We start from the raw sequence: 22,133 nt of genomic DNA, 5'->3' as shown, positions 1-22,133 counted from the left end.
TGGGGGAGGAACTGTGGAGTCCCTGCTGGCCACGGGTAGCCATAAGATCTACTTGAACCCTGATCATTCCCCTGCAACAGACCTGTCTCTGTTGACTCAGAATTGAATGAAGGTAGTGTTTGAGTTGGCACCTTAAACAGTTGGGGTAGGAACATGAAACCGGCTCTCGGCCCTTGAGCCTAGGTTTTTACTGACCACCTTTGTTTAAGGATCAGGGAGAGTCAAAGAGTTTTTTCTTTGACCACTTTTCTCCTTAACTTAAAAAGGGGAAAGCGAGGTTTGGTTAACTGCATCTCTCCCCTGGTCTCCACTCCCATTACAGACAAGGGTTGAAGAACCGATGTCACCGAGGAACAGTCCCTGGGAATCTCTTTTCCTCTTTGTTTTCTTTGCCCAAGCCACAGCCAAAACCGCATGGCTCTCCCTAAACGAACATCCCTCCTGATGAAAAGAACAGAGACTGAGGCCCACCAGCACCGTTGGCTGCTGACACCTCGCAGCCAGTGCCAAGGCGCCCGCTCACTGGCTTTCTCCAAATGCAGTCAATGCAGTCACTTGTTCCACCAACCCCATAGGTGGTGCCCAAGAAAGGGCCCTGCTTGTGGGTTCGCATCCCAGCTTTGTCACCAGCTGGCTATGTGACCTCAAGCAAGTTGTTTTCCCTTCACTGGAGCTGAAGTTTCCCATCTGGAAGGTGACACGGTTGGATTAGGTGCTGAGAAGGGGCCCGGAAGGCTGGGACATGGAGATGAAGCTGACAAGGCTGGACCACAGAATATTTTGCCCCAAACACCATTTCCATTCATTAGCACAGACAGAAACTCTAGCTGAGACCTTCTCTCTCTAGCTCTTTCTGCATCTGTTTTTAAGCATTGACTCAGCAGAGGCACATGGATGCCCGACAGAGCCTGAAAAGTATAGTTTCTTCCGTGAGTCAGGCAGGTCCCAGAGCCAGAGCTACGTCCAGGAAACACTTCTCCTATGAGGAAACACCTCAAATACCAGCAAGAGCACCATCCAGATGAGTCTAGTCACAAGGTCTGATGAGGCCTGAGCAACCCTGGAGCCCCAAGACTGGATGCGGCAATAAAAGGAAAGACATTTTGGAGCAAAGCAGATGCAAGAGGGGGATGGAAAAGCAGCCTCCAGGAACCCAAGCTGCCTGTCCCATGGTCCAGAGGGGCAAAGGGAGACCGGCCTGTCCTTGTTCTCCCCCTGCCTCTCAGCCCTGGGACTTCACGGGGGCTGGTCTGGAAGCCAGAATGACCAGAATGAACTTTCTAGATGTGGTGAGGCAGGACCCAGAGGGAGGGACATTTCAGATACTGCCCAGAGCATCCCCATTAGCAAACAGAGGGTAGAGGCCACTTCTCAGGTCTGTTTCTTAGGGGGCCCAACCTGCGCCTCTCAGTTTCTCTGGACACACCCAGCCATCCTGGCCACTGGCTCAGAGGCAGGGGGCAAAGCCCTCCCATGAGGTGGGGCCTGCAGGGAGAGCAGCCAGGGCAGTGGGGGAAGGTGGCTGTAAGGTTCTCAAGTCAGACAGAATGGAGACAACCTAAAAACCCCAGAGGACCCCCAGACCACGACAAACACAGCACAGCACAACCACCAGGCAGCTGTAAATACCAGCTACCCAGAGAAGCGAGCCAGAACCTGGAACAGTTTTTAAAGAAATGCAGTTTGACCTTTCAAGTTCCTTCAGAAACCCAGCCAACAGAACGCCTCCAGAATCTGCAGGCCTAGCAGTGGTGCCGCTACAGGGATTTTTAGTAAAAGCTAAACAGACATTTGTTGACCTTCTAACTAGAATAAATCTTACCGGACTAGTACTTTAAGCAAACACATTTCTAGCATGAGGGAAGAGGTCCACCCAGCCTGTAAATAGGATCCCACAAAGTCCACGTGAGTCGGGGATGAAGGATCAAGGTTTTGCTCTAAAAGCAAAAACAACAGGGAAATGGTCACATCAGTCAAAAACAAGCGTAACATTTCTATGTCTTGCCTTGGGAATAGGCCCAGATCCCAGTGCAAATAAAGCATTTGGTTGGAAATCCTTGTCCTCTGCTCAGTAAAGCAGGTGCCCAGCCTGTGTCACCCTGGCAGCCCCGAGTCACTAAGGCCCCATACACGCTTGGAGCTGTAGCACCGCAAGGGTCTGCTCTTCAGACTCTGTTTAACTTGGAGGATACCTTGCCTTAAACCCCACCACGGCCAGTCAGCAGAAATGACCTGCCGCACTGCAGACTCAGATGGGTGAGAAGGGAGGAGGGGCCGCTTCTCAGAGAGCAAGCTGGCTCAGCCCAGCAAAGGTGGCTCTGGCTGGGGGTGCAGGTGACAGGCAGGGTCTGAACCGCACCCAGCTGGGACCCAAGCTGCAGGAATCCCACCGATGTGACAAATGCCTACGGACTCCTTGTGGCTGGAGAGGGGAAGAAGAGGACTTAGGGGTGGGGGGTGGAGGGATTGAGCCCTGTTAGGACCAAAGGGCTTGGGAGCTGGAGAGAAGCCCCCCCAGAGCACCAACCAACCTGACCAGTTGCCCCTCACATTTCAGATCCTGCCCAGAGCACCCCCATTAGCAAAGAGAGGGTAAAGGCCACTTCTCAGGTCTGTTTCTTAGGGGGCCCACCTACCCCTCTCTCGGGCTCCCGCCTAAGTGGGTGGGCTGAAGTAACTCTCTACATCTCCCACGAACCTCCACCACCAGCAGAGACTTGGATCCCGGCCTAGGCCTGGGCCCTGAGGTTTTCCTCGGCCCAGTGCCCAGGACCTGCTGCTGGCTCTCCCTGAATGCCTTCCCACTCCCGTTGCCCACCCCTTCAAGGGAAAAGCGTCTGCTCAGAGGGGAAAGACTGATGGCTTCTCCCACCGCCACCACATCAGGAGCCTGTGGGAAATGAGGACGTCCAGGAAGAACCCGGCGCCCGCTCCCACTTACCCGCAGCCGGGTCTCAGCTTCAACCGGCCTCGTGGCTCAAGATACACAGGCAGCAGGGACAGAGGCAACCTGGGCCTGACGTCAGCAGATGGATAAGAAACTCCCAGCACAGAAGGAAATAGATGTTTGGGAGCTCCAGACGTGTGGGAGCGGCAGAACCGACTTCTATAGGACACCTTCGAGGATGGCTACAAATCTGGGTTCCTGGAAAAATGGTCCCTCCACCACCACTAAATGCATTTGCTGTGGCTACAGCCTCCTTCCTGCCATGTCCAGGACATGGCGCTGCCCCTGCCTGGGTGCAGCAACCTGCTGTCAGTCTCTGCTGCCCACCTCACCACTCTCTCTACTTCTCTGGACTCTGACTGGTACCCAGATCCCCCCTTGCCCAACTCGCTCCCCTGCAGACAAAACAAGATGACAAATGACCCAGACACACATCACATCAGGCGGTCAGGAGCAGGGGGGCCTGGAGGAAAGAGGCCTTGTCCAGACAGGGGGAGGCGCTGGCAGGGATGGGCAGGACTGTGGCCAGGTCAGGACACTGGGACAGACAGCTGGTCTGGTGGGCAGGTGGCCAGTGGAGATGCAGGCCTGTGACGCTCAGAGTAGTGGACGGCACCCCCAAACTGCTGGAATAGGAGCCTTCTCCAAGACAGAATCGGGCTTCCCTGGAAAAAACAAGGAGAAGGGAGATGATGACCAAATAGTAGGTAAAGGGAGAGAGGAGACATATGTGCCCACGGCTACATATTCTTAGGACGGGGGGCTGCCAAATACAAGGGTGCAGACTTTCTACAGCCCGAGGAGTTGGGCAGAAACATCGCTTTGGTGAACCAGACATCTGAAGTACATGATGGGAGTCGGAGTGAGTGTCAACATTCCCATTTACATAGATCAGGGTTACATAATGTGGGCTCAGCTGTGCCCCTCCCCTTGGTTCCAAATGTGACTCCCACCCCTGGGAGCCCCATGGCAGGGAGAGGGCTGGGAAGTCAGAAGGGTCTCTAGTAACTGCCCTAGCAGGAGGCCAGGCCTCGGTGGTGGAGTGCTGGACCCATGCCCTGCTCTGCTGTAAACCTCATGCACCCCTGGCTGGGGGCTGGGAGCAGGGTCCTCCCTGGGCTCATCCCGCACAATATTTAGGGGACCAGAGCATCTCTGGACGCACAAGGAGGACACATCTCAGCCCACAGCCCTGGCCAAAGACACAAGGAGGGAAAGGCTGCCGTAACAGGGAGGCAAGGGGGCCAAGTGAGGAAGGAGGGCTCTGGGCTGCTGCCCTCTGCCTGCTGGAACAAGCTCCTGTGGGGAAGGGAGACCCACTCAGCGAGTCTGGCCCGATCCTATCAGGCAAACCTTCCCATCGGCACCCGAGACCATCTGCCCTCTTCCCCATCACAGAGGCTCCAGGGAAGAGGTGACTAGCCCACCCAGCGGTCAGGATCTCTCTGGCCATTCTCACATTATCAGGCCACAAGTGCCCCGATCTTAGTAACACACCCTCCCTTGTGGCCACGGCAGGACTAACACCTGACCCACCTTTGACAAGCGAAGGACTCCTCTTTCACATTAGTGACCCTGTTTCAAGAAAAATCCGTATGAGAGTTTTAAATAACTAGACAACATAATCCCCACCAACTACAGCTTCTGTATATTCAGTGCTCAGCTCTCTGGAGAGCCCAGGAAGGGACATGAGACCCCAGGAGCAACAGTTCCCAACTGGAACCTGCCTGTGTCCAAGGGTGTGGCTCTAACACAGGAAGCATGGCCAAGGTGGCTGGCGAGTCCCAGGCTGATGCCTGCACCGTGCGGGAACCAACGGCACCCCCAGATCTGACCAGGGCTTCTCCCCACCTCCCCCCATGTGAGGTGTGAGGCGCCTTCTTCCCCCACCCCCAGGAAGGATGGCTGAGGCCGGAACGTGGGAGGTGGGAGGCTCCCCCTGCTACCTCACATCCCTAGATCCTCACCGCACTGGAGCTGGCATGGCTGAGTTTATCAAAGCGGAATTTCAGGTTTGACCTCGGGGAGTTTCTGCTTTTGACATCTAGGAAAAAGAAGGAAGCCCTTGAGAGGAGGTGGGGCTGCAGAGGTCACTGGGGCTCCAGGGCGGGCGCTGGATACAGAGGCCAGGAGAAGGGGGGGCCTCCTCTCCACTAGGCACTTTAGCTGACCTGCACCGATTCACGAGAGCCAACTCTCAAATTTTCAGAAATGTTGTGAGCTGGTTGTTACACACAGTTATTTTTTTTAATTATATAAGCTTACAATTAAACAAATTATATTCCCCAAAGGTAATAAATACTCAGAAGTTATCATTTCCTAGTTATTTCACTACACTTTACTATTATTTATTCTCCTAAGGTTATTTACGTCTATTATATCTGTCCGGTAGTACTTCCCAACTCCATGTCACATTGGGCGCTTGAGATCAGCCAGGAGTACTCACACCAGAGAAATCAGCAAACGTTATAAATCAGAGCTTGAATAATTGTTTTCTTGTCTAGACTTAAGAAACTCATGGAGAAAACGTTAATAATATAGATCAGACTTGAAAATATGTTTGTCTATAGCCATTACATTGTGAATGGCACAAAAAACTGAGAAAATACTCTTCCAGTATTTGAAAACTATTATCTGATTCAGCAAAGAAGTTGCTCACATCCCTGACAAAATAATATCAATCATCATTCGTGTCGGAACCATACTTGTTCGTCATTTGGAACCTTGCGGCGTCTACGGATACAAAGGTTGGGCAAATATTAGTAAAGGTGCTTTGTGAGAACCAGTTGGCTCTGTCGACTTATATAGTAAAGAATATTGTATATTTCGTTCCAGCTTATCCTTCCCCCCTCCCTGTGTCCTCAAGTCCATTCTCTACATCTGCGTCATTATTCCTATCCTGCCCCTAGGTTCTTCAGAAGCTTTTTTTGTTTTTTTTAGATTCCATATATGTGTGTTAGCACACGGTATTTGTTTTTCTCTTTCTGACTGACTTCACTCTGTACGACAGACTCTAGGTCCACCCACCTCACTACAAATAACTCAATTTCGTTTCTTTTTATGGCTGAGTAATAATATTCCATGGTATACATGTGCCACATCTTCTTCATCCATTCATCTGTTGATGGACATTTGTTATAAAGCAGAAACTAACACACCATTGTAAAGCAATTATACTCCAATAAAGATGTTAAAAAAAGAATGTTGTATATTTTATCATTATTTATAAATTGTGTGCTGCAGATCCTTTATATCAGTAAAATTTACAGTAAACACATACGTGTGTGCGTGCGTGTGTGTGCGTGCGTGTGTGTGTGTTGTGTGTATGTGTATGGTGGGAGAGCCGGTTGTTAAACATTTACCAGCACACCACTGGCCGGGGGGCCCCTTGGCTTTCTGATTTTCCTCTGGCTGAGAGAATCTACAGCACAGTACACTCCACCTGGAGGCTGCTGATTTAGTCTTGACACTTCACATTCAAGGGTTCCACTCAGCACTAGGATTACCTCTCGGTGTGGCCCACCAGCCCCCCTCAGGGCCCCAGGGAGCCCAGGTGTGAAATGACCAATGACCAGGGCATCGGAGATTATAGAGGATCAGATGTCAGGCCCTCCCAGCCATCTCCCTCTCCTCGGCCCTGTCTCTCCCCCTAAAACAGGTTTCCAGATCTCCGCAAACCCACCCTGGTCCTGCGGGTACAAAGCATAACTCCTGTGGGGCTGGGGGTAAGAGGCAGCTCCTCAGGGTTAAATACTCCATAGGAGGTGGGGTCGCAACAAGCACTGGGCAGGTGTTACAGACCCGCTGTAGGTCCCCTTCTGCCCTGGGTGACCTTCAGCAAGTCATACTCTAAACCTCCTTTTACTTGAAACCTTATTTATTTTGATATTTATTTAATACTAAGTCAGAGCCAGGCTTGATTATAGATTCTTCCATTCTTTCAATATTTAATTAAGCCTTGTTAAAAAAAAACAACCAGGGAATTTGTATTACTACCCCACTTTACAGATGAGGAAACTGAGGTTCAGAGAGGTGGGGCTGCCAATGGTGCACCAGGATTAGAACCCAGCTCCACAGCGGACCAGCCACGGCGGGGGTTGCCGTACTGCACAAGCGATTGTTTGCTTGTGAACCAGGCCTTCCCCTTATCCCCAATATCACATGTCGCCTTTTGCCAACATTCCTTCACCACGAGAACCCCAGGAGCACTGTGGCTTAAACCACCCTGTGGGCCCACTGGCCCTGTGTTTCTATCATTTCGATTGGAGCTCCTCAACCTCAGCCTGACCTTTTGGGCCAGGTAATCCTTTGTCGTGGGGACTGCCCTCTGCACTGTAGCATGCTTAGCAGCACCCCTGACTCTGCCCACTAGATGCCAGCAGCACCCTCCCTTCCCCCAATCACGCAAATCAAAAATCCTCCCGACACTGCCAAACGTGCCCTGGGGAGCAACGTCGCCCCAGTTGAGAACCACTGATTGCACTACTGTTTTATTCTCGTTGTTTAACAAATACTTAGGTTAACAGTTCTAAGTCTCATAAGTCTCTCTTTTACTCTTCACACAACCAACCATACGAGGTAGAAACTAGTCCCCTCCCTCCATTTTGCACTTGGGGAAACTGAGGCACAGAAAGACTCAGTAACCTGCCCCCTGGCTCATCACTAGTAAGTGGAAGATCCAGGATTTGGACCCAGGCTCCAGAGTCCTGCCCCACACTATGCTGCCCTCCTCGAGGGCAGGACCAAGGCTCTGATTTCCAGGCACCCCCAACACCCAGTGGTGCCTACAGCACATGTCCGCTCGGATGCCCCTCAGGCTCCAGCCCCTCGCCCTCTCCCCAGAGCGGGCTCCGCCTTCTCTGCCCGACTGCAGGGATCACAGAACCCTGAAAGGCCCGGACTCCTTGCCTTCCTTGAGCCCCCACGAGTGAGCCTGTACATCCCTTGAATCCACGTCCTTCTCCCATTGCCCCAGACAGCCCCCCAGATCCATGGCCCTGTCACCCCTCACCAGCCACTGTGGCCCCTCACTGCTCTCCCTCCCTGTGCCCACTCCCCAGCAATCCTTTCTGTTCAGCCAGCTGCAGCCACCAAAACGGTCTCTCTCCTTCGGATGGCGCGTCTATACTTAAAGGACCTTCAAAGACTGAAAGCCCTCCAACGGCTTCCACTGCTGGCAGGATAATGCAAAATGCTCCCCAGGGTCCCCGTGGCAGCCCCAGCCTGTGGTCCTAACCACTGTCTCCCCTCTCACGGGTCCCCTCCGTGCACTCCAGCCGCACTGAACCACGTGCGTGTCCAGAACACAGTCTCTGGATTCCCCCCAGGCCTTTCTACTGCTGCTCTGTCCACCTGCAACACTCTTCCCACCTCTTATCTCTGTATTATCAGGATGGTCGCTGTGACAGAGGGGCCCTGGGTCGGTGATGGGGTGAGGCGAGAAGTCAGGGCAACAGCCTCAGCTTTCTAATCACACAAGCCCAGCTCCTCTGGCAAATCATTGCACTCTCTGAGCCTCAGTTTCCCCACGAGTAAGGAGGGGATGAGAACACAGGCCTCTGAAGGGTGATGAACCGATGCGGTGAGCTGGCAGCGCTGGAGGCCCTAATACTTTGGGGCTGAAATAGAAACAGGCCAGTTCCGCGTGCCTGGGGCATGTGCCCCACCAACAACGGTCAGGCCACAGCCCCGCCTCCGCTGGGCACACGGTACACACCGCCCACAGGATGCCACTGACCTGTCGGACTCCGGCTCATGATGATGGGGGTGGCGGCTGCCCCCAGGCTGGGGCTCTCGCTGCTTGGGGACGGGCTGTAGACAAACACCTCCTGCTTGAAGGGAGAGGTTGTGGACGGCTGGCTGCTCTGGGGAGAGAGGCTGGGCGAGTGACGCAGCTCCACCCTCGGCAGCCTGAGACAGGCAGCCGTCCACGGCCCCGCCCCCTCCCGCCCCGGGCGCTCCCAGAGGGTGGTGATGGCCGACGGGGCCCTCTCCTGTTTCCACGCTTCTCCGTTTATCTGCAGAGCCTGCAGGAGGCTCTGCCCACAGTAGCTATGTTAATGCTCAGAGCAGTATACGGCTGGGCCCAGGGTGCCCCCCCCCCACCCCGCCGCTCCCCAGCGTTGGACGCGGCCACACCTACCCCACTGTCACACTCCTCCATGACCTCGCCCTCCCCTGCCGTGCTGCTGAAGCTGCTTGTGCTGGAGGAGGAGCGGGAGATGTTGGCTCGGCCATTCTCCTTCAACTTTATGAAGGGCCTGCGGGGAACAGGAAAGCAGGCCCTGCTCACACGCTGAGACCCACGCCACGACCCTCCCGGGACTGAGGACGAGGAAGGCCCAGCAGGCCTGAGCTCGCCCACCAGCAGCCCCCCGCGTGCACCTGCTGGCGGACTTTTGTGTTCCAGAGGGTTCCCAAGGCAAGAGATGCCAACTCTCAGCTTGCCTGGAGCAAAGCACATATTCCCGGGCCGGTGGCTAAAGCCAGCCCCGCCCCGCCCAGCCCCGCCCGCCACACTCTCTTACTTCTCCTTGCTGGGGCAGATTTCTGGAGAGCTGGGATTGGATGAGGTCTCAGACTTTATCTCCTGAGAAGAGTGTCCGCCCTCTGGGGTCTTCGGGTTGCTGGATGCACTGTCGCTGAGGAAGTGAGGATGAAGAGGAGTGAGGATGAAGAGTGAGGCCCTGGGCCCAGCCCCCCACGCACCCCCAGCACTCAGCACCATGGGGACCTGTGGGGCATAGTGCCCCTGCCAGAGCACGGCCACCGGACCTCCATTCCCACCCGAGCCCCCCTCAGACACTGCAACAGACAACAGAATTCTCTGCTCCGTCAGGGGCTACTCCAGCCTCCTCGGTGAGAGTCAAGACCTATCAAGCAAGAGTCCTGGCTTGATGTCCCTGAACCCAAGTCCACCCCCCACCCAAGCTGGCCATCCCACCCAGCAGAGCTCCAGGTCAAGGGCAGGCCACAGAGGGAATGGAAGGTGTCTCGGACATCCACCCAACAGGGAAACAACCCAGTACACATGGGTTCCTCAGGGTGCTGGCCAGGCCAGCCACTGCTTAACTCCAGGGGACACACTTCACACAGACTGTAAAATGAACACTCTGGATCCGGCCCTTGTGCTGGGATGTGGGCCACTCTCGGCCCGGGGCTCCAGGGTTTCCTCCTCCTCTAGTTTACCAAAGACCATGCACTGACACCCACTGTTTAGCCGGTGCCCGCTGCTGGGGACATGATGGGCCTGTCCTCAATGCACTTCTATTTTTATAACAGCTTTATTGAGATATAATCCACATACAATTTACCCATTTAAAGGGTGCAATTCAATGGTTTTTAGTATATCCACAGAGTTGTACAACCATCAGCATGATCTAATTTTAGAACATTTTAGTCCCCCCTAAAAGAAACTCTGGACCCACTCACAATCACTGCCCATTCTCCCCTCCCCCTGGCCCCTGGCAACCACTTGTCTACTTTCTGTCTCTATGGATTTGGGACATTCCATATAAATGGAATCATACAATGTGGTGTGGTCTTTTTGTGACTGACTTCTTGCACTTAGCATAGTGTTTTCGAGGTTCATCTATGTTGTAGCAGGTATCAGTACTTCACTCCTTTTTGTTGCAAAATAATATTCCATTCTATGCATATACCACATTTTATTTACCCGTTCAATGAGTGATGAACCTTTGGACTGTTTCCACTTTCGGCTATTATGAATAATGCCGCTATGAACATCTGTGTGCTAGTTTTTATGTAGACACATGTATTCTTTCTCTCGGGTACGTACCTAGGAGTGGAATTGCTGGGACATTTGGTAACTCTCTGTTTAACCCTCTGGTGAACTGCCAGACTGTTTTCCCAAGCAGTTGCACTATTTTACATTCCCACCAGCTATGCACGAGGGTTCCAAATCTTCCACATCCTTCCCAGCACGTGTTATTATTTATCTTTTTGTTTTATAGACATCCCAGGGCCGAGAGGTGCCTCAATGCACTTTTAATGAGGTTGCTGATGACCTCCTAATTGTCAACCTGAGCAGGGGTCTGGGTCGTTGAGCTGGACTTCTCTGCGTGCCTGACACAGCTGCCCCTCCCTCCTGGAACGCCTCCTCTCCTGGCCTCTAAGAGCCACCCCCTCACCCCTACACCTCCAGGCTCTCTCCTCTCTCATCTTCTTCCCAGTCTTCTTCTCCGGCTCTTCTCCCTCCACTTGCCCTTAAACGCAGGTCTTCCCCAGGCATTCTATACAACCCCCTGTGGGGTTGTATTCCTTGGTCCCTCTCTAAACACCACCTCCACTCCCAGGGACTCCCATCTCTTCTTCTCCAGTCAAGGTCTCTCTCCTAAGCTCAAGACCTGCAGTTCTGACCACCCCCAATTCTGCCCTTCTCTCCTGGGGGGCCCACAAAGACTCACTCACATGTACAGGTTACAAACAGCTTTTCATCCCCCTCCATAAACCTGCCCCTGGTCCTGCACGCCCAAGCTCAGGGGATGGTGCCTTCCAGGGCTGCAGACAGACCACTTGGAGGCCTGGACATCAGCCTAAAAGCCTCCCTTTCCCTCTCAAGACTGTAAGCTTCTGGAAGGCAGGTTTGCATCTTCTGTAGCTCTGTCAGAGCACTGAGCCCAGCACGCGGCAGGCACTCAGCGATGCTGCTTGCCAAATTAAATGACAAGAGGGCTCAGTGATTAAAGGATCAGAAAGTCCATTCGCTGGAACTGGTTAAGTATGATGCAATATGAGAGTTGCTTTAAAAAAGAGAGAGAGAGAACATTCTAGAAGCCCCGAGGAAAGTTTGATGAACTCCATCTGGTAGAATCAGGGAAGGTTTCCATAAGAGTGGACATTTGAGTAAGCACTGAAAAAGGAGGCAAAGAAAAAAAAAAGAATCCAAGCAATGTTTCTAGTTTGGGTCAAAAGGCAACAAGGACAACTTTGGAAAGTCCCGTGCGGATACCAGGCAAATGTGCCTCGGTGGATAAGGAGCTGAGTGGGTGACGGGGGTGTGCAGGTCCCTGGAGGAGGGAACAGGGTCAAAAGGAAGGCATCTCCTGAACCTATGCAAAGCCCTCCCCAAGGATGACACCTGACGGCTGCAGCAGTGGTGAGAGCTGACAACCCCCACAGGGCACAGTTACCATCGTGTCCGGCTGTCCCCTTGGCCTTCAGAGCCCGTGTGCAGACGGGGGAAGAGCCCCGACCTCCGCTTGATGGGGCTCCGTGACTGGTTCTTCGCTGTTGCCACTGCCACCGGAGGCTGTCAAAGAAACCGCCAGAATGAGTGCTGACCACACCCCCAAACGCAGCTCTCCTTCCTCTCAGCCCCCTTTCTGGCCTACACTAGGTCCTGCAATCCCCAGCTGGCCTGGAGGAGATCCCAGAACACAGCGAGCCAGCCAGGAAGGTTGGGATCTAGTAATGGGATCTGGGACCCTAAGATTCAAGCCACCTGCAGCATGTTTTCCTGGGTTCTTAAGCCAAACCTCGTGGCCCCAGGTAACAGTCTACAAAAGACCAGAATTCTTGGAGGAACATGGGGTCGGGGCCACCCTCAGGAGAGCCCTGCATATTTATAAGGACAGGATGACTCGGGGTCACAGACTGAGAACCACAAAGCTGAGAGCCCAGGTCCAGCCTCACGCTTTACCAACGAAAAAGCCGCGGAGCTGAGGGGCGAGGGGCGAGGAGACTCGGCCAAGGTCATAATAGCAAATCACCAGCAGGTGAGCACAAGAGCCCAGGGCTCCCGACTCTCCGTCAGCTGCTCACAAAGAAATGGGTCCAAGCTGGTGTCACAATAATAAGACAGATCGGGAGCCGCAGAACCAGGTCCACACGCAGCCCCGGGCAAAGGGGGAGCCCCCCAAGAACATGGCCCTGCTTCAGCCACACACAGGGGGACCACGGAGAGGTGGGAGACTGAGGGGAGACAAGAGCCTACAGCCAATCTCTAGAGCCCACCAGGCTTCTAACCCAGGCCCCAATGTCTGCCATCCACATGCTGTGCAACCTTGGGTAAGTGACAAAACTCTCTGGGCCTCAGTCTCTTCACCCACAGAATGAAGATAACTGCTCTGCCCTGCTCACTTCACAGACGTTCTGGGAAGAACCAGATAATAGCTATGAAAATACTTGGTAAGTTAAATGAATTATGCAAGACCATTTAAAATACTAATCGCTGGTATCATGATGGATGTGTTCCACTATGAAAAGAAAAAAAAGAAAAGAGGGGAAAGGAAAGGAAGAGAAGAGAAAAAAGAAAAAAAGAAAGAAAAGACTAGTCTATACAAATCCAAAGTCACTTTGCTTTTGTAAAGGACTGACTGGTTCCTTCCCTGGCCAGCCCCTGGTGTGAGCAGACCACACTCAAACCCACAGACCTGCCAGGCTCTTTCCTTGGGAACCGTCTACACAGTGACTAAGAGCTTCGACTTTGGATCAGGGAGACCTGCATTCAAATCTCAGCTCTTCAGCTTACCTGGGTGACCTGTAGCAAGTTACTTAAAACCTCTGGGCCTCCTTTTCCTCAAGGAGGAATGGAGAACAAACACATCAATACCTACCTCAGACAGCTGTCACAGGATCGGATGAGACAATGTCCGTGACTTAGCTCAGTGCCTGGTGCACAGCAAGTGGAGGGCAGCTACTGTTATCATCAATAATAACAAAGCAAGGACACCCTTCTCACAGTCATGGGTCCCAAGCTCCCAAGCAAAGAAACTCGCTTCAGGCCCATTTTGCAGGGTTGGCCTTCAGGAGGAGGCCCAGTTGTCGAGGAAACTCAGAGAACAGGACAACGGGAGGCCTCTAGGCAGGGCCAGCCCCAGGCGCTGCCTGGGGTGGGGGCTCCATTTCAGAGGGCAGGGCCTGGGCTCACCCCCAAAACAGCCTCAGTTTCCCTCTGTCATCACTGGTCTCATCACCTGGCCCAAGCCTCCCCCACTGAGGCCTGGGGGACCCTCCCCGGGACCCATGTGCTGCCCCAGGGCCTGCGGCTCTCACCGAGAAGGTAGTCTTGGTGACCTCCACGCTGTTATGGGAGATGCCCCCGCTGAGGCTGCCGGGGATGCCCCCGCCATGCTGCTTCTTCTGGCTGCTCACCATGGTCTCCATGGAGTGGCTGCGCACACGGATGGCCCTCTGTGGGGAGAGCAGGTGACAGGGGCCTAAGGGTTGGAGTCTGGTCCCTCTCGATGACCCTGTCCCACTTGACAGGGTCTGCAGACACAGCCTTCAGCCTGTGCACACATATTCACACACACATACACACACACACACACACACATTCTCTCTCTCTCTCTCAGTGGCCCACACTACAGTCACTACAGTTTGCAGAGAATTTTCACAGATTCCATCCTATGCTCTGGGAATGGGTGGCTCTTTGCAGGCAGAGGCGAGGGAGGACACCGGCCAGGGGGAGTCTGAGGGGTCAGTGCCCCAGCTCCCAGCAAGGTGGGCAAAGGCTGTTATCCTCATCTTACAGGTGAGGAGAGTGAGGTTTGGACAGCTCACTAAACCCAGGTGACCCTGGTCTAGTTACCACCTCTCCAAGCTACAGCTTCCTCAGCTAAAACGGTTGCGGTATGCGGGCCTCTCACTGTTGTGGCCTCTCCCGTTGCGGAGCACAGGCTCCGGACGCGCAGGCTCAGCGGCCATGGCTCACGGGCCCAGCCGCTCCACGGCATGTGGGATCTTCCCAGACCGGGGCACGAACCCGTGTCCCCTGCATCGGCAGGCGGACTCTCAACCACTGCGCCACCAGGGAAGCCCGGATCCCCCAATTTGACTCTTTTTTTTTTTGCAGAAAGCTAAGTGTGCTTCTGTGTTTAAACACTGGATAGCCCTTCTGCCGTCATCCCGAAGTGCACTTTGTGCAACGTGGAATACGTTCACCTTGCTGGACCATACGGGGCTCTTACTATTCTGCGCATCAAGCCTTCCCGCACACTTGCAGAGGCCTAAGAGGTTGTGAAGACAAGCCTGAAACCTGGCACAGCTGCTAGTGGAGGAGATGCACACTCAGACCGGGCGGAGGCGTGGGGTCTCGGAGCACAGAACTGCTCAGGCCCGCTTAGGGCCACTGAAGAGCACAGGGTGCGTGGGCAAACGCTGAAGTGTCCAGGAGGCCAGGGGCTTGTCACAGAGCATGCAAGAATGAGAAGAGCTAAAATCAAGATTGCTGAGCCGGCAGCAGGGCGGGGCCTGCAGGCCCACGTTGGTCTGGGGCTGGACCCAAGGGCAGTGGCAGTTCTCAGACCGACCCGAGGGAGGATTCCTGACAAGGGAAGTCCCACAGGATCCTACCCACATGTGGATGATGCTCCGCGGTTCTGGAGGCCTTCAAAGATGGCCTGAGAGTCTAGGAAGGGAAGTTTCTCTCTAGTAACCCCCAAACCCTCCCATCACTTCCCTTTAATCCCTCATTCGGTCACTCAGTAATACAGCCAGGGGGCTTCCCTGGTGGCGCAGTGGTTGAGAGTCCGCCTGCCGATGCAGGGGACACGGGTTCGTGCCCCGGTCTGGGAAGATCCCACATGCCGCGGAGCGGCTGGGCCCGTGAGCCATGGCCGCTGAGCCTGCGCGTCCGGAGCCTGTGCTCCGCAACGGGAGAGGCCACAACAGTGAGAGGCCCGCGTACCGCAAAATAATAATAATAATAATAATAATGCAGCCAGGTGGCAATGCAGCTTAGCAGTCACAAGCATGGAGTGCCAGGGTCCAACTGCCAGAATTTATATCTGGGGTCTCTGCTCCATCACCCATTAGCTGGTGCCCCTGGTAGGTTCCTCATCTTTTCTGAGACTTACTTGTGAAATGGGATGGAGGAAAGCTACACTGTGGGGCTGTGGTGAGCAGCCATATAGAGCTCTTAGCAGAGGGCCCGGCACCTCGTAAGTACCCCATAAATGTGGCTATTCTTCTTGTTAATCATAAGCATTTGTTGCGTACTTCTCATGTGCCCGGCACTGTGCCAGGAACTGGGAGAATAACGGGAAGGGAGTCAAAGAAGTGGAAGACACAGCCCCTACCTCCAAGGAACATACAAGTCAGCTGGGGGAACAAGACACGTTCCTGCAAGTAGGGCAATGCTGAAGACCCAGGGCCCACGGGTGCGCCCTCTGCATTCATTAGTCATCCAAGGCCCCAGGGCCTCAGGTCCATGTGCAAAGACACAAGGATGCAGATATCACTAGTTGCTGACATACAGCTGCCCTCCCCCTCCCCCCACATCCCTTGCCGGCAGAGCCACTGTTGAGCCAATGGCCCTCTCTTCCTCCACGAGACAAAGGAGTAAATCGTGATCCACCTAAGGTAGTCACATCGCCCATCCCCTTGCCAGTGGAACATGAAGGGACATCTGCTGGGGGCTGTTCCCAAAAGGGATGTGACTTGTCTGCTCCTGAAACCGTAGCAGCCGCCTTGGGGCCGTGAGGGGTCAGGCCTGAGAGGTAGAGCTGATGAGCAGGGGACGGCAGAGGGGAAAGGGAAAGGAGCCTGGATGACCGTGAGCCACCTTGGGCCCCGCGTTAAGGGAACTAGTGGATTTTCCTTATTGTGTGAGCCAGCAGAACCTCAGCTCCGGAAAACTGACGAAGAAAGACGCTGCTCTCATCCTCACTGGGTTCATTCCCGCACTCGCACACACGTGCCAGCTTAGACACTCCACGTGCCAACCTCCAGATGGTCTCCTTCCCTCCCTTGAAGTATCGAGAGAAGAGCTTGGTCTATGGCAACGTGGCCCCAAGAAATTAGCATGCATGTTGCTCCCAACCCAAATAGCAGATACCCCTGAGGTCTCTCCCCAAGGTCAGGAATTCTCTAATCTCTGACCCAGCCAAGGACCACAACCCGCCTGCCTTTCTGTCCTGACGAGGGAAGCTGATTCAGAAAGGAGGACCGTTTGCAAATAAGCATGGAGCCTACCAGCCTTGTATTCCTGATGTCGCCTAGGCTCTCCTGTCTGAGCCAAAGACACCCCTTGAGGGACCTCATCTCTCTCCCTCTCTCCCCCTTTCTAGACCACAGAACAGTCCCCTAGCAACAGTTTCCTGCAACATGGTTAAAACAGCCAGCACATTCTATTCATTTCATCCTGCAAAGATCATTAAGTCACAAACCCTTTGGAGAACTGAGGGCAGGAGAGGTGGGGTACCACTCTGAGGGGTCCCTGGATAAACATCAAGGTTCCTTAAATGAGTCAAGTGCTCCATAAATCTCAGCATCATTTCATTCCATTGGTGTCCTCATGTGTTGCCACCACTATAGTCATCAACAATGACATGTTAATTAATCATTTATATTGTAATCTGTTCCTCGATGTCTCTTTCCAGAGAAGATTTGACATGGGTCATAAGCCCTGTGTGATGGTATCTGGTCTACTGAGCTCCACATACATGACCTTATTAAATCCTGCCACTCTGAGATGCAGAGAGGATGGCACTGATAGAAAAGGTCCCAGGACTTCCCTGGTGGCGCAGTGGTTAAGAATCCGCCTGCCAGTACCTGGGACGTGGGTTTGAGCCCTGGTCTGGGAAGATCCCACAGGCCACGGAGCAACTAAGCCGTGCGCCACAACTACTGAGCCTGTGCTCTAGAGCCCGCAAGCCACAGCTACTGAGCCCACGTGCCTCAATTACTGAAGCCCACGTGCCTAGAGCCCGTGCTCTGCAACAAGAGAAGCCACTGCAATGAGAAGCCCGCGCACTGCAATGAAGAGTAGCCCCCGCTCGCCGCAACTAGAGAAAGCCCGCGCGCAGCAACGGAGACCCAATGCAGCCGAATATAAATAAATAAAAGAAAAGGTCCCTAAAGGTAAAAGATTACCCAGGTCACACCTCAGGTAAGAGATGGAGCCAGGACCCAAATCAGAACCTGGGCCCCAGATAGAAGGGTCCGAAGATCCCCAAAAGTGGTTCATATTGAACACAGAGTTCAACTGGCTGATGGACTAAGGGTGACCAGAGACCATGGAGCTTCAGCACGTCTCCCCCCAGACATCTCCAGCAGTCTGGGAAGAACCTTCCTGAATGCCCTTGGTGCTGCTGTCTGAGTCAACTAGGTAAGTTGGAGGAGATAATGGGCTGACATGGAATTCCAGGGATGTGCAGGGGAGCCATCTGCTGCTCAAAGCAAACAGGAAGGGGTTTGAAGGCTGGTTCTTCCAAGCACAGTATGTGAACCTTTTGGAGACAGTCCCCTCGTCTGTAAACACGAGGATGACATGAGACAGGATGTGTCCACATGACCGGACACCTGGTGTGTTACCTGCTGGTTCAGGGTCAGCCCTCCTCCCCCACGCTTAGGGACCAAAGGAGAGAGAGACTATGGCTCCTTCAAAATCCTAAAATAATGCTTGATTTGGACAAAATCACCCAGTGACAAGGTCTCAGGTATTCCACGTTTCAATGTGATATAGAGCTGGAAGTACCAGCCTTTTCAAGCTGGGCAGATCAGGTGGTGAAGACAAGCACGGAGGCAGGAGGGAAAAGGCACGTGAAGCCTTCGCAGGGGCATCAGCTCTGCAGGGACCGTCTGGACCCGCTCCCACTCAGCCCCTGTACATCCAGGCCATGGTGCACCACTCCTCTGCTCGCATCTTCCCAGGGGCAGGCTGCTCACTGCTTTCCAGGCTGCCTGTTCCAGCAGCGGACAGCCTGACCTCTGGAAAGGTCTTCCATGCACTGACCTGAAATCTTACCATTTCTGGCCCCTGGAGTCTTAGCCGTGTCTATTCCACATTTCACACAGCTGTCCCTACCTGTCCTTACAGTCTGCTCTCCTCCCAGCCAATCACCAACCCCAGTCACCAGGGTTTCCCTGCCCTCAGCTCACCTCCCGGCTTACGTTCGAAAGAGTTCTCCTTTGGGGGAGTCAGAAAAGAGAGAGGGAGTCACTTTCTCAGTACCTGCTGTGTCACTTCATTTCACCCAGGGGGGATGAGCACCCGTTGGTATCATCGAGGGAGCACGTATCCTCTGGGTCAACCACAAACCTCGCTTGCTTAAATGGGTTTCGTGAGTGTTTCAATTTAACAAACTCAAGTTAATGGACACAGTGCACAGGAATGAGCACTGAAGGGGACATGCCTATCGGTACCAGGCAAGCAACAGAGGCAGGGGCCCTTGGAGAGAAAGATGCTAACTGCTATCCTGCTGAGATGCGTCCTAATCAGGAAGTACTAGGTCCAGAACAGGGTCTTCTGTCCCTCTAGCAGCCCAACGGGAGAAGGAACTATGCATCTCCACCCCGAAAGACCAGAGCTCCAATCCATGAGCTCCAGGGCTGGCCTGCCTGCAGGTACTTCTGCAGGGATTTCTGCAGCCTGGTGCTCCTTTCCCGCCACTAGGGGTCAGATCAGACCAGTGCATCAACTATCACAGTCCCTCGGATGCTAGGAGAAAGTCACCTGACAACTCCCTGCTTGCTGTGGTCCCAGTTCCAATGACACTGGGTGACCTTCCCCTCCCTGGGCCTCCATCCCCTTTCTGCATGATGAGGTCAGCAGGGGACAGGGCTAGCTCAGTGCGTCTCAAGACACGGCTCACATTTGTTTTAGGTACAAAGCACGTGGATACATCAAGTAGCATCACTCATTTCATTACGGACCAATAAAAACACCATGAACGGCTGGCAGTGCCTGAGAATGACATTTGAGAACAACTGTCTAGAGATCAGTACTTTTCAAAGGCGAGTAACGTACACTCCTTTATCTAGAAAACTCTTCTTGCAAGACTCCACAAGTATGTCCACGGACCTCCAACAGCAGTGGTCCCATGGACTGCATTTGCAATAAACCTACTTATTCCATAGAAATGTCTTTTAATTGTGAGTTTAATGGCAAATATATATTTAATCTAAATATATATTTAGATTATCATGCAAAGTAAAAATGCTAAATTTTAAACTGTTCGTAGCACTGGCAGATTCCTGAGAATACCTCCAAGCACCTCAGTTTGAGAAGCAGGTGTGGATGTCCATAAACCAATGGTTCTGTTTCTCATGAGAGAAAAGCTTAAATTAGAGCCAGTGGGGTTGAAGTAAGATGTGAAGAGCTAATCTAAGTAGTGTGAGGTGCCAGGTAGCACAGCCCAGGGCAGTGATGGGTCTGCTCCTCGGGACAGAGACAGAGGGTCACTGCCCTGGATAGTGGGGGCAGAACAGTCACAGAGGCAAGGGCAGAGATGGCTGAGATCGCTTTTAGTCCTGGGAATTCTTAGTTATGTTTCCCTGAACCTGTGAGATGAAAATTTGACAGGAACGAGATGAAACGTGCAACTTTTCTTCCTGGAGTCACTTCACGCACCGTTCCTACAAGCGGGATCCCATGGAGGTCTGGGTGAGGAACTCCAAGGGAATGCCAATGATTCTGACACACAGCGCCATCCTAGGGGCCCACGAAGAAATACCAAAACTAGAAACAGTTTCCTGAGCTGGGTCAGACCACAGACCTGGCCACAGGCAAGACCCAAACATCAGAATCCCTCAAGCCACTGGGCTCCATGCTGCTAAGCCTGGCCTACCCCCAGCTTGGGAGACGTGAGGGCAATGACGGAAGGGACAGGGCAAAAGAGTAAGCCCAGCAGTGTTTGCAGAAAAGCTGATCATAACCGGCAGAGCTCTGAAGGCTTACTCTGTGTGACTGACCATGACCGTGACTGCGTGACTGTGACCATCCCCTCCCTCGCCCCGCAGTGCTACCTCGGAGATAAGCAGGGAAGCAGAATGCAGAAGCGGGTCTATCTTCAGCCTACAGATGGAAGGATTTAGGGTTGAAAAGATGAGTTCCCTGGATTATAGGACCAAAGACAAGCGATGATAAAGTCTTGAAGCATCTCTCTTGGAAAGCCCTTTAGTCAGACCCTGTGGAGTCAAGGACAGATCAACTGCTTCTCCTGCTGGAGGGAAGGGCCTGGACAAATGACCCTTAGACTCACAACCTGTCTGCAGCTGCTGGGCTATTTTATCCACTGTCCACAGCCTACAAGCTCTTCCAGGTTATAAAAATATTTGAAATCTGAAAAAAATCATTATTAACTCCCAAATACAGAAAGAAACCTGCAAAACTGAAAGCAATTTGCTTCATTACATGTCTGCAAAATATAACATGAGGTTAGCTAGTCAACTGTAGCTCAAGGCTTACATAAATTACATTGACTGTGGGATGCAGGAACGGTTTGATACGCTTGCTATGATGGGGGGCAGAGCCTACAGAGGTTTTCCTAACGACCAGGTGTCACGTTCACCCCTCTCTCGGCTGGGCTAGCCAACCCGGCTCCCTCTTTCCTCCCCTTTCATCTCGTCTCTTATCCCTCATCCCCCTTTCTTCTTGATTTCCCAATTTCTATTTCACCCTGGCTGCCACTGTCCATCACAACTGAAACAGATGCCCCAGGAATCTCCCACCAGCCTAGGCGAGCAGCTCAGCCCCTACCCCCACTCCCATGAGGAATCTCAGCACTGACCCCAACTAGGCCATCAGAGCTCTGCCCTGCTCTCTGTGGTCCAGCCTGGCAGCGAGGGACGGACCCCAGGCTTGCCCGGGCTGGGCTAGCATGGGTGGAATCTTAATGGAGTCAGGAACCAGGAGGCAGTGTCATGTAGCTGTTAAGAACACAGGCTTTGGAATCTGGCAAACCCGGATTCAACTCCCCTGTCTGCTGGGTGACTTGGGACAAATTGCTTTGTCTCTTTGAGTCTTGGTTTCCTCGCATATAAAATCACACCCATCATTATTAAAATTGGGTATGAATTATATACCAAAATTATTATGCCCATAATAATAGCCTTCCTCACAGGGCACAGAGGGCAGTCATGAGGCTTTCAGTGGAATAATGTATGTTAAGCTTTCACTTTCCATGAAAACAGTAATAACAGCTAACACTTCTACTGAGCATTTCTTGTATTCCAGGCCACATGTACTTTTCCGGGCATTATTTCAAGGAGTCTTCCCACTGATTCCATGACAGAGGCCCTATGGATCACCCCTGTGCTGTGGATAAGAAATCTGTCGCTCAATTGACATCTATACGCTACCAAATGTAAAATGCGTGGCTAGCGGGAAGCTGCCGCATAGCACAGGGAGATCAGCTCGATGTTTCATGACAGCCTAGAGGGGTGGGATAGGGAAGGTGGGAGGGAGGCTCAGGAGGGAGGGAATATGGGGATATATGCA

General features: G+C 53.1%; 1 protein-coding gene across 1 annotated transcript in view; it reads right to left on the bottom strand.

Annotated features, from left to right (window-relative positions):
- Positions 1–4,902: 4,902 nt before the first annotated feature.
- RAP1GAP2 (RAP1 GTPase activating protein 2) overlaps positions 4,903–22,133 on the bottom strand; it is a gene marked incomplete at both ends in the record, with an annotated part of 210,207 nt that continues 192,976 nt past the window's right edge. The window contains 6 exons of the mRNA XM_082861620.1: positions 4,903–4,991; positions 8,685–8,811; positions 9,090–9,207; positions 9,475–9,588; positions 12,100–12,218; positions 13,964–14,101. Coding sequence (XP_082717746.1) covers positions 4,903–4,991; positions 8,685–8,811; positions 9,090–9,207; positions 9,475–9,588; positions 12,100–12,218; positions 13,964–14,101 — 705 coding nt within the window. The remainder of the gene's footprint in view (positions 4,992–8,684; positions 8,812–9,089; positions 9,208–9,474; positions 9,589–12,099; positions 12,219–13,963; positions 14,102–22,133) is intronic.

The sequence above is a fragment of the Leucopleurus acutus genome (assembly GCF_964270905.1).
Source record: "Leucopleurus acutus genome assembly, chromosome: 19".
Classification (NCBI taxonomy): Eukaryota; Metazoa; Chordata; class Mammalia; order Artiodactyla; family Delphinidae; genus Leucopleurus; species Leucopleurus acutus.
Note: the sequence above shows the minus strand (reverse complement) of the source record. Positions and strands in the feature narration are given on the sequence as shown.